Source organism: Delphinapterus leucas, chromosome 3, assembly GCF_059928025.1.
Source record: "Delphinapterus leucas isolate spDelLeu-1000000601 "Yukka" chromosome 3, BTC_Dleu_Yukka2, whole genome shotgun sequence".
Taxonomy (NCBI): domain Eukaryota; kingdom Metazoa; phylum Chordata; class Mammalia; order Artiodactyla; family Monodontidae; genus Delphinapterus; species Delphinapterus leucas.
This window is the reverse complement of record NC_143131.1, coordinates 35,444,869-35,457,448: the sequence shown is the minus strand read 5'-3', so window position 1 is coordinate 35,457,448 and position 12,580 is coordinate 35,444,869. Positions and strand designations below refer to the sequence as shown.

General features: G+C 42.4%; 1 protein-coding gene across 1 annotated transcript in view; it reads right to left on the bottom strand.

Annotated features, from left to right (window-relative positions):
* Nucleotides 1-5,854: 5,854 nt before the first annotated feature.
* The window catches only part of C7 (complement C7), a 53,359-nt gene continuing 46,633 nt past the window's right edge, over nucleotides 5,855-12,580 (bottom strand). The window contains exons 16-18 of the mRNA XM_022598537.2: nucleotides 11,566-11,656; nucleotides 8,742-8,926; nucleotides 5,855-7,275 (exon numbers count right to left, since the gene is read on the bottom strand). Coding sequence (XP_022454245.1) covers nucleotides 7,094-7,275; nucleotides 8,742-8,926; nucleotides 11,566-11,656 — 458 coding nt within the window. The 3' untranslated portion in view covers nucleotides 5,855-7,093. The remainder of the gene's footprint in view (nucleotides 7,276-8,741; nucleotides 8,927-11,565; nucleotides 11,657-12,580) is intronic.

Genomic DNA, 12,580 nt, shown 5'->3' with positions numbered 1-12,580 from the left:
TATAGGGTTCTCTGAAGAACCCTAACTAATACACTCTACTTATATGTACAATATTTATATACACTACTTCTAAAATCCAATGAAAACTGAAGTAGCTACATTAATACCAGACAAAGTAGACTTCAAAACAAAGAATATATCAAAGAGACATTTGACTGGCAACAAACGGGTCAATTTATCAAGAGGACATAATAATCCTAAAAGTTTATTCACCTAAATCTACACGAAGTTAGAGATTTCAGTACTCTCAGTAACTGATAGAACAAGCAGTCTGAAGATCAATAAGGATACAGAAGACTTGAACAACACGACCAAGTTGAACTTATTGACATGTGTGGAACCCCCCACTGAACAACAGAAAGCAACTACTTTGCAAGTGCACATGGAACATTCACCAAAATAGACTATATTCTGGGCCATAAAACAAATCTGTACAAATTTAAAAGGATTGAAATCATACAAAATATGTTCTCTAATCACAGTGGAATTGAACTAGAAATCAATAACAGGAAGATATATTGAAATCTCCAAAATATTTAGAGAATTAAATGTTATTCAATAAAGAACAAATCAGTGTTTATTAAAGCTCCATATCCTCAAGATCAAAATCTTGGAAGTCCCATTCCTAGGTGAGTACACCTCTAGACCCATTCAAACACACAGACACACACACACAGACACACACACACACACACACACACAGTAGATTCATGGAGCATGAGAGCTTTAAAAATCTATTTCAATCCATTTAAAAATATCAGTTTGAGAAATTCATCATATTTATACAGCTGAATCTTTCTGAAAAGTTATGGAAATTAACTACTGTGTTTTTATTTCAGTAACCAAATTTTATCTTGAATGTTGGTTTATTTTTTTTTAATTCTTTATTGGAGTATAATTGCTTTACAGTGGTGTGTTAGTTTCTGCTTTATAACAAAGTGAATCAGTTATACATATACATATGTTCCCATATCTCTTCCCTCTTGCATCTCCCTCCCTCCCACCCTCCCTATCCCACCCCTCTGTGTGGTCACAAAGCATGGAGCTGATCTCCCTGTGCTATGCGGCTGCTTCCCACTAGCTATCTATTTTACGTTTGATAGTATATATATGTCCATGCCACTCTCTCGCTTTGTCACAGCTTACCCTTCCCCCTCCCCATATCCTCAAGTCCATTCTCTAGTAGGTCTGTTGGCTTATTTTTGAATAGGACCAAGTATTACAAAAAATTTAGAACATGTTAACGTCCTATATCAACAAGAAGTTCTATTACCATCTTCAACATATCAGAATAGTGGTTAAGAGTATGATCTACTGAACCAAAGGGCTTGGATTTGAATCCTGTTTCCTCCATTTGTTATCTGTGTGAAGTTGAGTAAATCACTTACTTAGCTTCTCTATGCCTCCATTTCCTCATTTGTAAAACAAGGCTAATAATAGTACTTATTCCTAGTGTCCTTGAGCTGATTGAATGAGTTAATATAGGTAAAGTGCTCCCAGCAGGTTTAGGTTTAAATATTAATGTTGCTCTTTTCCTGTATTTGTGTCTTTGCAATCCACAGCCCAAGACTAAGTTCCAATGTTCCTGCTCAGAAGAGATGGTATATCCTAGCCTGAGTTGCTTGGGACTTGTATTAGGCATTTAAAACACTGTAATTATAATGTGAGAGAAAAATGTCTGCTAGAATATGTAGGGAGAATATATCACGTTCCATAAATTTACTTTGCTCTCTTTACATTATTTGCCAAGATTGCCAAAGGGCAAGCTCGTGAGATAAGATTCCTCACCAACCCACTGGATGAAGCAACAGGTTTGACCAATAAATTAAAGTAACTTATGGTCCCTTCTACGGGCTAAATGTGTCCCCTCAAAATTCATATGTTGAAGCCTTAATCCCCAAGGTGATGGTATTTGGAGATGGAACCTTTGGGAGGTCATTAGGTTTAGATGAGGTCAGAAGTCATAAGGGTAGCGCCCCCATGATAGGTTTAGTGCTCTTATAAGAGGAAGAGACCAGAGCTCCCTCTCTTTCCACGATGTGAAGATACAGCAAGAAAGCAGCTGTCTGAAAACCAGGAAGAAGGCCCTCACCAGACACCCAATTTACTGGGACCTTGATCTTGGACTTCCCAGCCTCCAGGACTGTGAGAAATAAACGTTGTTTAAGCCATCCAGTCCGTGGTGTTTTGTTATAGCAGCCAGAACTAAGACATTCTTGTTCTCTCTCCCACCAACATGGGAAAGACTGTTGATCACAGATTAGAATTCCCGGTCTGCGTTCCAGCGACCTATCAGCTGCAGGCACCCCCACTGTTAGAAGCAGGAAAAACAATCTCTTAATAAGCCAGCATCCCAAGATCAACTTTTCCAGAACTTAGCCTTGCTTGTCAATATCGTTTGGATCTCAGGAATTTCTGTTTCTTCCTTAAGTCCTCTGCCTCATTCTCTACTGCAATTCTTGAGAGCGAGCATCCTCACCCTCCATCAATCTTCCACAGGGGACATGAGACAAAATCTCCTAACTGTATTCAAAAGAAAAAAGGGAGAGAATTAAGAGGCCCACACTTCCATGGCACAAAAGATTAGTATTTCAGAATACCTGCCCTGTGGGTGTCTCAAGAGAACACTCCCACACTGCACGTGAACCTGCCCCTGCCTGGCAAGACACAAACATAACAGCCACGTGTCCACAGGACAGTAAAGGGGCCAGCACTATAGTGAAATGAGATGAGCACCACCCTGGGAGGCAGAAGAGCCATTTCTAGAGTAAACCAGCTATGTCACAATGGATAATAACTGTAAAATGGCCGTTTTATTGAGTATATACAGCCAGTGTCCTGAGTCACAGCGGGCACAGAGCCATATCGTCAAGTCCCTGCCCTCACTAGTCCAGAGGAGGCTTGGGGACCAGCTCTCCTCAAAGGTGGCTTTCTCTCACATTTAATGAATCTGCGCACCACATCCGTGGGAAACAGCCAATCATTGCATTTTTAAGAGACTCCAGACACTTAGGAAGCCTCCTCATCATCCTACCAAAGTATTTAATCCTACGGGGCCACAATCATCCACAATCGTTAGAGATCTTGTCCAGGTTTACATCACACCTGACTTCAGCAGTTCCCCCCTCAACACCCCGGTGCTCAGTGTCTGTGCAGAGAAGAGTTTCTGGACTTAGAGTTCAGTGGGGGCCCTTTATGAACTACTGTTATGGTACACACTGGGGACGCATATGATCTAATAATACACCAATCCTGAGACTTTCATGTTAACCAGTTTCTCCTGAGGGTGTCTGGTAAAACTTTCCTTCGATGAGAAAATTCCACTTCACTATTACGGAAAGTTCCTTCGACCTGTCTGTGTTCCCAGCCCACTTGGTCAGCTGATTATTGCACAACAGACCCCCATCCAGCAGCACATCTGCTTTATTCTCTCAATCAATGCTTCTCTGTCTTGAGCATCATTGATCTGTTATGTACTTGAGGCCCCTCCCCTGGGATTCAGTACCAGCCCCCTCTCATAGGGATGCACGGAAATAACAGTGATAACAGAGTAGTTCTTAATGTTTGTCCTTTCACAGGAAATTGTCCTCAGCCTGTGAATCAAAAAGAACATTTTATTGTTCCTTCTTGTGCCCACCTTTTCACCTTCAGCCCACCCCTTCTGAAACGACAGCCCACCCCTTCTGAAACGACAGTCTTCCCATCTAGTCTTGTTAACCCTTGGATGAAAAAAGCAAATTTTTTTACATGATTGATGTTTTGAGGATAAAGCTGGAGCTTTGCCTGACAGGAATAAATAAAAAGACAAATTGTAGGCGCTTTGGTGGTCACAGCAGGGACTCCTATCATGCCATCAGCTTCCTTGTCCCCAAATGTGTGAACTGCCTGAAAGACCAAGGTAATTGAAAAGCATGCATATACCTCGGGCTTCTCAGATATTAACGGAAATTGCCTCCTACTGCGGTTGCTTTCTGGCCCAGTGATCTGAAACAGAACAGGTCATTCCATTTCTACCTAAAGTATTGAATACACTTTAACTAGTCCATCAAGGAAGAAAAGTCTCAGTGGACTGGTAGGTTTCAGGACTAATGCAGCGGTTCAATTCTGCCACTCCTGTACTAAGGATGCTCCAATCTTCCCCCCCCTCCCTTCTTTTCATTTCTCTTCTCTCCTCTTGTGTCTCCTCCTCCTCTCCTACCTCAGAGAAAGCAAGAGTCGTAGATACACCTGAACACCCTAAGTATGTAACATCTTCCTTTATCTTCAAATTTACGATGACCACCTTCACTAGCTATTATGCTCATCTTACAAATAATCCAAACGCCTGTGGTGGGTCAGTATGTGTGTGAGTATGAGGGTGTAAGAAATGTTGGTAGGTATAGAAAAAAATATAGAACAAATGATAAACTGTGGGGTCGGTCCAAACATATTGATGAATCCATATATCTTAACCAAAAGGAAAAGTGATGAATAATTTATGTGCAGCTGTTTCAGGGAATGTTGAGTAAACCAGCCGCTCAGCACCTGCAGCTCTGAGTGACTACTTAACAACAGGATGGACGCACAAGTCCCATATGAAGCTGAGATTAGCAATGACCTGCCTAGCTGAGAGGGGGAGCTCTCAATCAAATGAGCCAGTTACCTGGCTTGTTGCTAGGCAACTCAAGAGTTCCAGCTCAAGATTTCGCGTCCCCACTGTACCCCACCTGAATACCAAGAAAATTCCCTCTGTTTCAAGGGACTTACAAGCACCCTGGACTGTTGCTGTTGGGAGGGAGGTTCCATACAGAGCAGTCAGGATGGGGTTCAGTAAATCTCAGGGCATTGATAAGCAGCACTTCTGTTGGTCAATTATCAGGAAATGTGTAGAGTGTCACAAGAAGGCACACTCTGACGCAATTAGGAGACCTTCCAAAACAGCGTCTCTGCCCAGGTGACTTACAGTGTCCACTTAAAATGTGAGTGATGGCCAGCAGGATGTGACTGAGCTCCCATGGAGCTCCCTGAAACTGGTCGATGCACCAGCTGATTCCCTCCTCTCCCTCTGTCCCCTGCTAGGTCCAGATGACTTTAACTTCAGCACTTTCTGCCTTCTCTTCCAAGGCTAGATCCCATCCCAGCCCAGGTGTCCCTCACCTGGTCTGCGGCAGAGGGAGGGCAGATGGGGACAGTCTCACACTCCCTCTGCTCTCATTGCAGTCAATTTTCATGGCATAAACAGTCCTCCCAGCTTTCCTCAAAGTCTTCTCTTCAGGTGTTCAAGAACTTATTTTGGAAGTTTCAAAACGTGTTTGAAGTCTTAATGTTGAAAGTTACTTTCTTCTTGCAGCCCTGCTGCCACGATCCTAATTCGCGCATAGACAATTGTGAAGGTCTCTGTCCAACTAGAGGAAAGGTCAAGTATAAGGATGTTCGGAAAACTTAAAAAGGCATGAAATTTCGTATTTCAAGACAGCAGCTCTCTGCAACCTCATTCACTGGTCCCCTCCTTCTAAACCAACTATTCACTCATCCCTTGGATAGACCTGGAGGACATGACGCTGAATGAAATAAGCCAAATACAAAAAGATAAATACTGTATAATCTCACTTTTAGGAGGTATATAAAACAGTCAAACTCATGGAGCAGAGCAGAATGGTGGTTGCCAGGGGCTAGGGGCAGGGGAAAATGGGGAAGTGATGGTCAAAAGATATCAAATTTCAGTTATGCAAGGTAAATGAGTTCTAGAGATCTACTGTATAGCACAGTGCCTGTAGCTATCGATGCTATAATGTACACTTAACATTTTCTAACAGGAAAGATCTTATGTTAAGTGTTCTTACCATAATAATAATAATAATTAGGGTGGGAGGAAACTTTGGGAGATGCTGGATATGTTTATGGTCTGGATGGTGGTGATGGTTTCACAGATGTATACTTATCCCCAAACTCATGTACAGCTCTTTACATGTCAATCATACCTCAATAAAGTAGTTCGAAAATTTTAAAAATATAAAAAAGAGCACATTAGCCATCCTTCATGGAAAGTCTTTAAAATTAAACATAACACAGATTTTAAAATTCCAAAGTATAGTATCTTTAATGAGTTTTTTAATCATTGTCATTTAAACTAAAGTTTCATTGAAATGTATCAGAAAAATACAGAGATATTATTTGTATATAAAAGCATATTTTAAATTCCATTGAAGCCCACTCATTTCATCAACTACAGCTTTTATTTTGTTTTGATGAAAGATGAATAGGGAATAAACAGAAGGCTAATGCCTCAAATGGATCTACCTGTAGAGCCCCCTCAAAAATCTAAGTATGTATCCACATTAGAGAACACTTCTCCCAAATACGCAATCACCCAATAGCTCAGGCATGAATGATGCTTCCTACAAAAGGAAAGGGGAGGAGGGGGACAAATTACAGGTCTTGTGTTTGGAAAACACAAGAAAAGCTCCAGAGAGAAGCCTCAATTGTAAATACTTGTTCTCAGACAAGAAGGTAGAAGGTGCCCCTGTGACCGTAACATGATGGATTCCACTCTGATAGCAGTGATTCAACCTCCTGACAAGATTAGGGATCTCTAGGTGTGGTGCTTGGCATGGAATAATTGTATCTGCCTTTTTCCATTCAAGGTCCCCTTTGTATTCAGTTTCACTGAGCCGAAGCCAGCCTCTCTAATCTTTCTGTTTTCATAATCAATTTGTAGAGTGTGTTCTGGTCGGTTCTTTTAATCATACTAAAAAGAATCATAGAGCATTCAGATTTCTCTAGTCCAACCCTCTAATTTTCAGATTAAAAAAAGTCAAGGTCCAGAGAAGTCAGCAATTTTTCCAAGAACATACAGCTCCTTCAAAGGTTCATCAATATCCTTCAGCCTGACTGACACTTAAAAAGAGAATAAAAAGAGGATCTGGATTCAGGTTTGGGAGAACAAAGGGTTGTGTAATTATGCAGGGCCTGGGGATTGGGAGAAGTGGACCTGGAGTGGAAGGAGAAAGAATGGGCCTGCGTGCTGAGAATCTGTCTACAGGGCCGGGCGTGCAGAGGTTTTAACTCGGCCACGCGGCTGCAGGATCGCGAACAGGCCCACCGGCGCAGGGAGCTACGGGGCTTCGGCGGCGCAGGGCCGGATGCTGGTGACGGAGATGCTCTGACCTCGGCACCTCAGGACGCCGGCCTCACACTCTGTCATCGTCCGCTCCCTGCCATTCGCCTCCACGCAGACGCTGAACCCTGTTTCCTCGCACTCCGAGGCGGCTCTGCAGACACATTTGCTGCTCTGGGCTGGAAAAAGAAGCGAGAGAGGCTTGGTGGCCCATGGTGGAGGTGGAGAAGACAAGGCACATCACGTCCAAAGTCGTGATGTTTGGTAATTGGAGAGCTGTAGACGCTCCTGCCTCGCGTGATGCAATCAATTACCCTCCCCTCTCCCGGACCCCCAGGAAAAGCTGCAGGATTGGGCAAGGGAGGCATTTCACTCCACTCCGACAGAATAAGCAGGTTTTGAGGCTGCTGCCAGGCTTCCTATCGATGGGACCCCCGCGGAGCGGTTCTCTCCTCCACGCGCTGCACAGGGGGGACCCAAACCCCCGGTGTGACCCCTCAACGCCCAGACCAAATGCAGAGACCTCAGCAAAACGCCGGGCTGCAAGGCTCAAACAGAGGGAGACAAAAGAAGAATTAACTTGCTTTGAGAGAGAGAGGGTATGAGATGCAAAAGGCCTCATGCCCCATAAAGACCCATCAGAAACGAGTCGGGGAGGAAAGCCGTGTGTGCGCTGAAGGTGCGAGGCTGGAACACACCAGCCAGGCGTCCCCAGAAGGAGGGTAACCAGGTCTGCCAGACCACTGTGGTGACTGCCAAACCGAAAGTGACCCAGACGTGGCTATATGTGTCATCGTCTCTGCTGCAAATGGGATGGGAGTGAGGGGAAAGGTGCCCAGCGGGTACCGGCCAGGAAAAGGAGGGCCTGAGGATCTAGCAGAGACCTTACAGATCAAGATCGCACAGTCCGGCTCCCAACTTGACAGATGGGGAAACTGAGGACGGTGACTTGGCTCTGGCGACCCAACTCTTCCCCCCCCCCCCCCGCGGAGGAGGGCTGGCCAGTGCTGGTTGTCAAGATCGCTGTTAAGTGCTACCTGGACACAGCACCAGCAAGTACGGAATCACAGCTTGAGAATGTAGTACCTCCTTTTCTATTCTCTTCACATCCTTCTGATTGCTTCTAGGAGAAAGTGTCAGCTTGGCACGGGTGTGCTTTCAACACGCCCCTGACACTTGCTAAACACCCTTTATCACAAGGAAGCTTCATCCTCCAAGCTTTGAGCAGCATCTGGCTAGAATCTCCTACCTTGTTTTGTTTCATTGTATGTATTTTCATGGTTACCTAATATTTATGGCAAGGGACGTTTCCTATTAAAGATGTGATATAACGTTTCTTCTTTTAAAAATTGTTATTTTTATGGGAGTCTGTTTCTTTTTGAATGAGTACATAATATGGCTAATACAAGGACACAGCAAAAATCATGAAGGTGGAACGTGATGTTTGGGAGGACATTCAGACCATCAGGGAGAGTTCTTGATCGACCCCCTCCCCAGGGAAGGCAGTCAGGGAGGATAGTTCATGCTCAGACCAGTCGGAGTCTTTGATATCCTCAGGGATGTGCTTTGATCTGCCGCTAAACTAGAAAACTTCACTCCTATTACTTGAGCATTTTTGTAGCTACAAATATGAAATGCCCCTTACCGTCACATTTTCCCCATAGTGGACACACACCGCAAGCTTTCTCAGCTGAGGCAGGTAGAGTACAGCTCTCCCTACCAGCAACAGTGTAATTTCTACCCTGACATTGGAGAACATGCATCTTGCAAACTGTCAGAGGCAGTATCCTTTTGCTTCTCTCATCTCGAGCACACACATCCAAGGAGGATCTGAAACAAATTTTTTAAATTACTTTATTTACAAGATTTTCTTTCTTCAAAGCTGAGAATGAGAAGTGAAAGGTGAGGCTCTGGGTTCGATGCCTCAGATGTTGTCACCTACAGCAAAAAGATGGAACAGAAATGCAAATGCCCCTCATTACTAGGGCCCAACCCCCTCCAATCTTCAAAATGAACATATTTTGCTCTTTATTTACTCACAAGTTTTACAAGCTTAGATATCTAGTGTCAATGTGGTTTCATCTAGAACAGATCAGACACAGCAAATTAGAAGAGAAGGCAATGTCTGCTAGCCACAGATGGTAGATTGACGACAAAGAAGGAGACAGAAAATTAGCAAAGATCAAAACACTCAGAGGAATGGGAGTCAAATGGGACCACTGGCTGCAGAAGAAAGTATCTCCTCCCAAGCCAGCAGCCCTGAGAGTTCAGGTCCATATTATAGCATTATCCACAGCTGATGACTGAATCCTCAAGGGAAAATGAACTCTATTTTTCAATGCTATTTTTAGAGTATCTACGTTTACAGAATAGTTTAGAAATATCTCCATAAAATGGGTTACTTTTTTTCGTATGCATTGGTGTTAAAATAGTGCCAACTACTTGAAATGTCACTAATAAAAACAACCACATTTCTGAATGCTGATGGGTAAGAAAACAATTACTGTAGTGAAACCCTAGACAGCAAGGCTTTTTTGAATAGTAAACAGAATCTATATTTACTTATATATATTTAGCTCTAATGTTTACTTCTCTGACCAAGAGTTAAATTTATTTGGACATTTACATAACAGAAACAAATCCTAGTATTTCTTTTTTATCTGTTTATTTAAACTTTAAATAGAAGTACGCAGAACAGCTTAAAGGGCAGAGAACTTACACGGCCATCTATCTTGTTATCAGTATCTGACGTTAAAACTCTTACCATATTTATAAACAGGCTGCAGATAAACTCAATGAATCAGAGAAGTTGGAAAGAGGATGAAAGTGAGTCAAAGCAAACAATGATTAATAGAGAATAACAGCGCAGTCAGAAGATTCTGGGCTGACCATTTCCACTTATGCTATTCAGTTTTATGTTCTCCTTCACATGAGAAGTTACTTCTTATAAGATACCACCATAGTCATCATTACCCAATGTAGGTGTTCAAGGAGATGTGTTTTGGTGACCATACTAATTGAAAGCCAAGTAATTGGCTAATAATTTGTGTTTTGATTCTTAACCTTAAAGATGGTCAGCAAGTCCTGGGGACTGGATATCTTCCATTTGCCTCTCCAGATTCACCCTCCACTCTTCTCCACCCTGCCTGGGAGGCTGACACGTATGGACCACATCAATAGACTTCCTTGTCCTCTAGCTTCAGGGGTGTTTGATCAATGGGGGAGTCTAGCAAGAGATTGGAGGGAGAGAAGAGGGTACAATGGGGGGTTTTATTTCCCTGGCTCACTGCTGGAGATCTCTGAGGTCCCCAAATGAGGCACTCAGCTCTTCCTCAACTAGCGCTCTGTCAACAGGTTTTCATAAGTGCTCCTCTCTCACACCTTCTGGCTTGGGCACTGAGATACTATAAACCCGAGCTGCTACCAGTCCAGGGGTACTGCCCCGTGGCTTGCAGTTTTCTTTACTCTGTCCACATTTCTGTAAATAGTTCCACCAGTAAACCTCCTCTTGTCTCAATTTAATCATGCCCTCTGTATCCAACAACCAGTAATTACTCCAGATATCTTTCTACAGTGGAGTGATTTCAAGTGCGGTGGTGTTCTTAGAATGCAAATCTAGAAATAAACATATTTCAAGAATCAGAAAAGCGGCTGCTTTTGTTTCTCTTGGTATCTTTAAGAGTTTATGTCTCATGGGAATTTCAGGTGACGGTTTTGTCATTTTGCCCGATTTTATGTAGAGAACAAGCGGTCTCAAGCAGTCCTTCAGCCTTTCTCACCAGCCAGATTAGAACACTGCCTAACACCACCAATGGTCAGCCCTGGTGACCCAGGCAAATAACAAGCAGCAAATGGACTGGACTGAAATGCAAAGACCCTTAACCCATGGTAAGTAACACCTTCGAGCTAACAGAGACTAGCATCTAAGAAATCATCCCATCTATTTTTTTTAATTTAATTATTATTTGTTAACTTTTTCTTTTATATTGGAGTATAGTTGATTAACAATGTTGCGTTAGTTTCAGTTGTACAGCAAAGTGATTCAGTTATACATATACATGTATCTATTCTTTTTCAAATTCTTTTCCCATTTAGGTTGTTACATAATACTGAGCGGAGTTCCCTGTGCTATGCAGTAGGTCCTTGTTGGTTACCTATTTTAAATATAGCAGTGTGTACATGTCAATCCCAAACTCCCTAACTATCCATCCTCTGCACCCTTTCCCCCCGGTAACCATAAGTTCGTTCTCTAAGTCCGTGAGTCTGTTTCTATTTTGTAGATAAGTTCATTTGTATCAATTTTTTTTTTAAGATTCCACATATAAGTGATATCATACGATATTTGTCTTTCTCTGTCTGACTGACTTCAGTTAGTATGACAATCTCTAGGTCCATCCACGTTGCTTCAAATGGCATTAAGAAATCATCCCATTTATTTTAAATAAAACAGAGAAGAAGACAGAGCTTACCCACATTCATAAGGCATTTTACAAACACATCTTGAATTCTGCAGTTTCTCCCAGCGCTGACATTCAGGCACTTCCGGTGCCAAAGGGGCATCTAAAAGAAAACGATAATGGAGAGGCAATTATTAGGTGAAAAGCTTCTTCATAGCAAACAAGGTATTATTTTAATTGTTGAACCAGGCTCTGTAATATTCTCAACTGCAACAAGTTTGTACAGTAAAAAATAAAGCTATAAAGCATTTTACAAGAGCTAGAGCATTCCTAGGACCACCCAATTTTATTGGTCATAATAGCTACCATTTCTTGAGCATTTACTCTTGGCCCTGCCCTTTTTATACATTGTGATATTTAATCCCCTTAATAAGTGCTCGTTTAAGAGATGAGGAAACTAAGAGACAGAAAAGTTAGGAAATTCATGCTAGTTAACAAATTGGCCAAGCCAGGATTGAAGTCCATGTTTGTCTGAATTGAAGGCCCAAAGAGTAGGCTCCCTTTCATCAAGTACATGGGGGTTTAAAAGCTGTTTGGTATGTGGACGTATTTTGCCCAGTGCGCCTATAATGAGACAGAAAGCATACCCTCACTTGACCTATACAAGAAGAACTCTCAGTATCTCAAGGACAACTATAATAACCTCTTACATGTAAATGTCCAAGTGGTCTCCCCTCAACAGTGACTGAATGTCTGGAGGTACTTACATTAATAAAATCCTTTCCTTTATTTTATGTTTCCTACAAACTGATAGAAAGCCAATCATCATTCCAGTTTTGACAGGAAAACACTTTGGTCCAACTTACAAGAGCATAATCTGCCGCGGCCTAGGCTATGCCTGCTTATAATGTGAGCAGTCTACACCACCCTGCAATTTCCACCTCCTGCCAGCCTCATTACAATGGAATTCAGTGGCATATACTTTTGCATCATAAAACTAGCTACCTGCTGGATATATCTATAAAGGTCATTTGTCTGAAGGATGTGTTTGTATGGGTGCACAAACTATGGAATACTTCCTTACTTC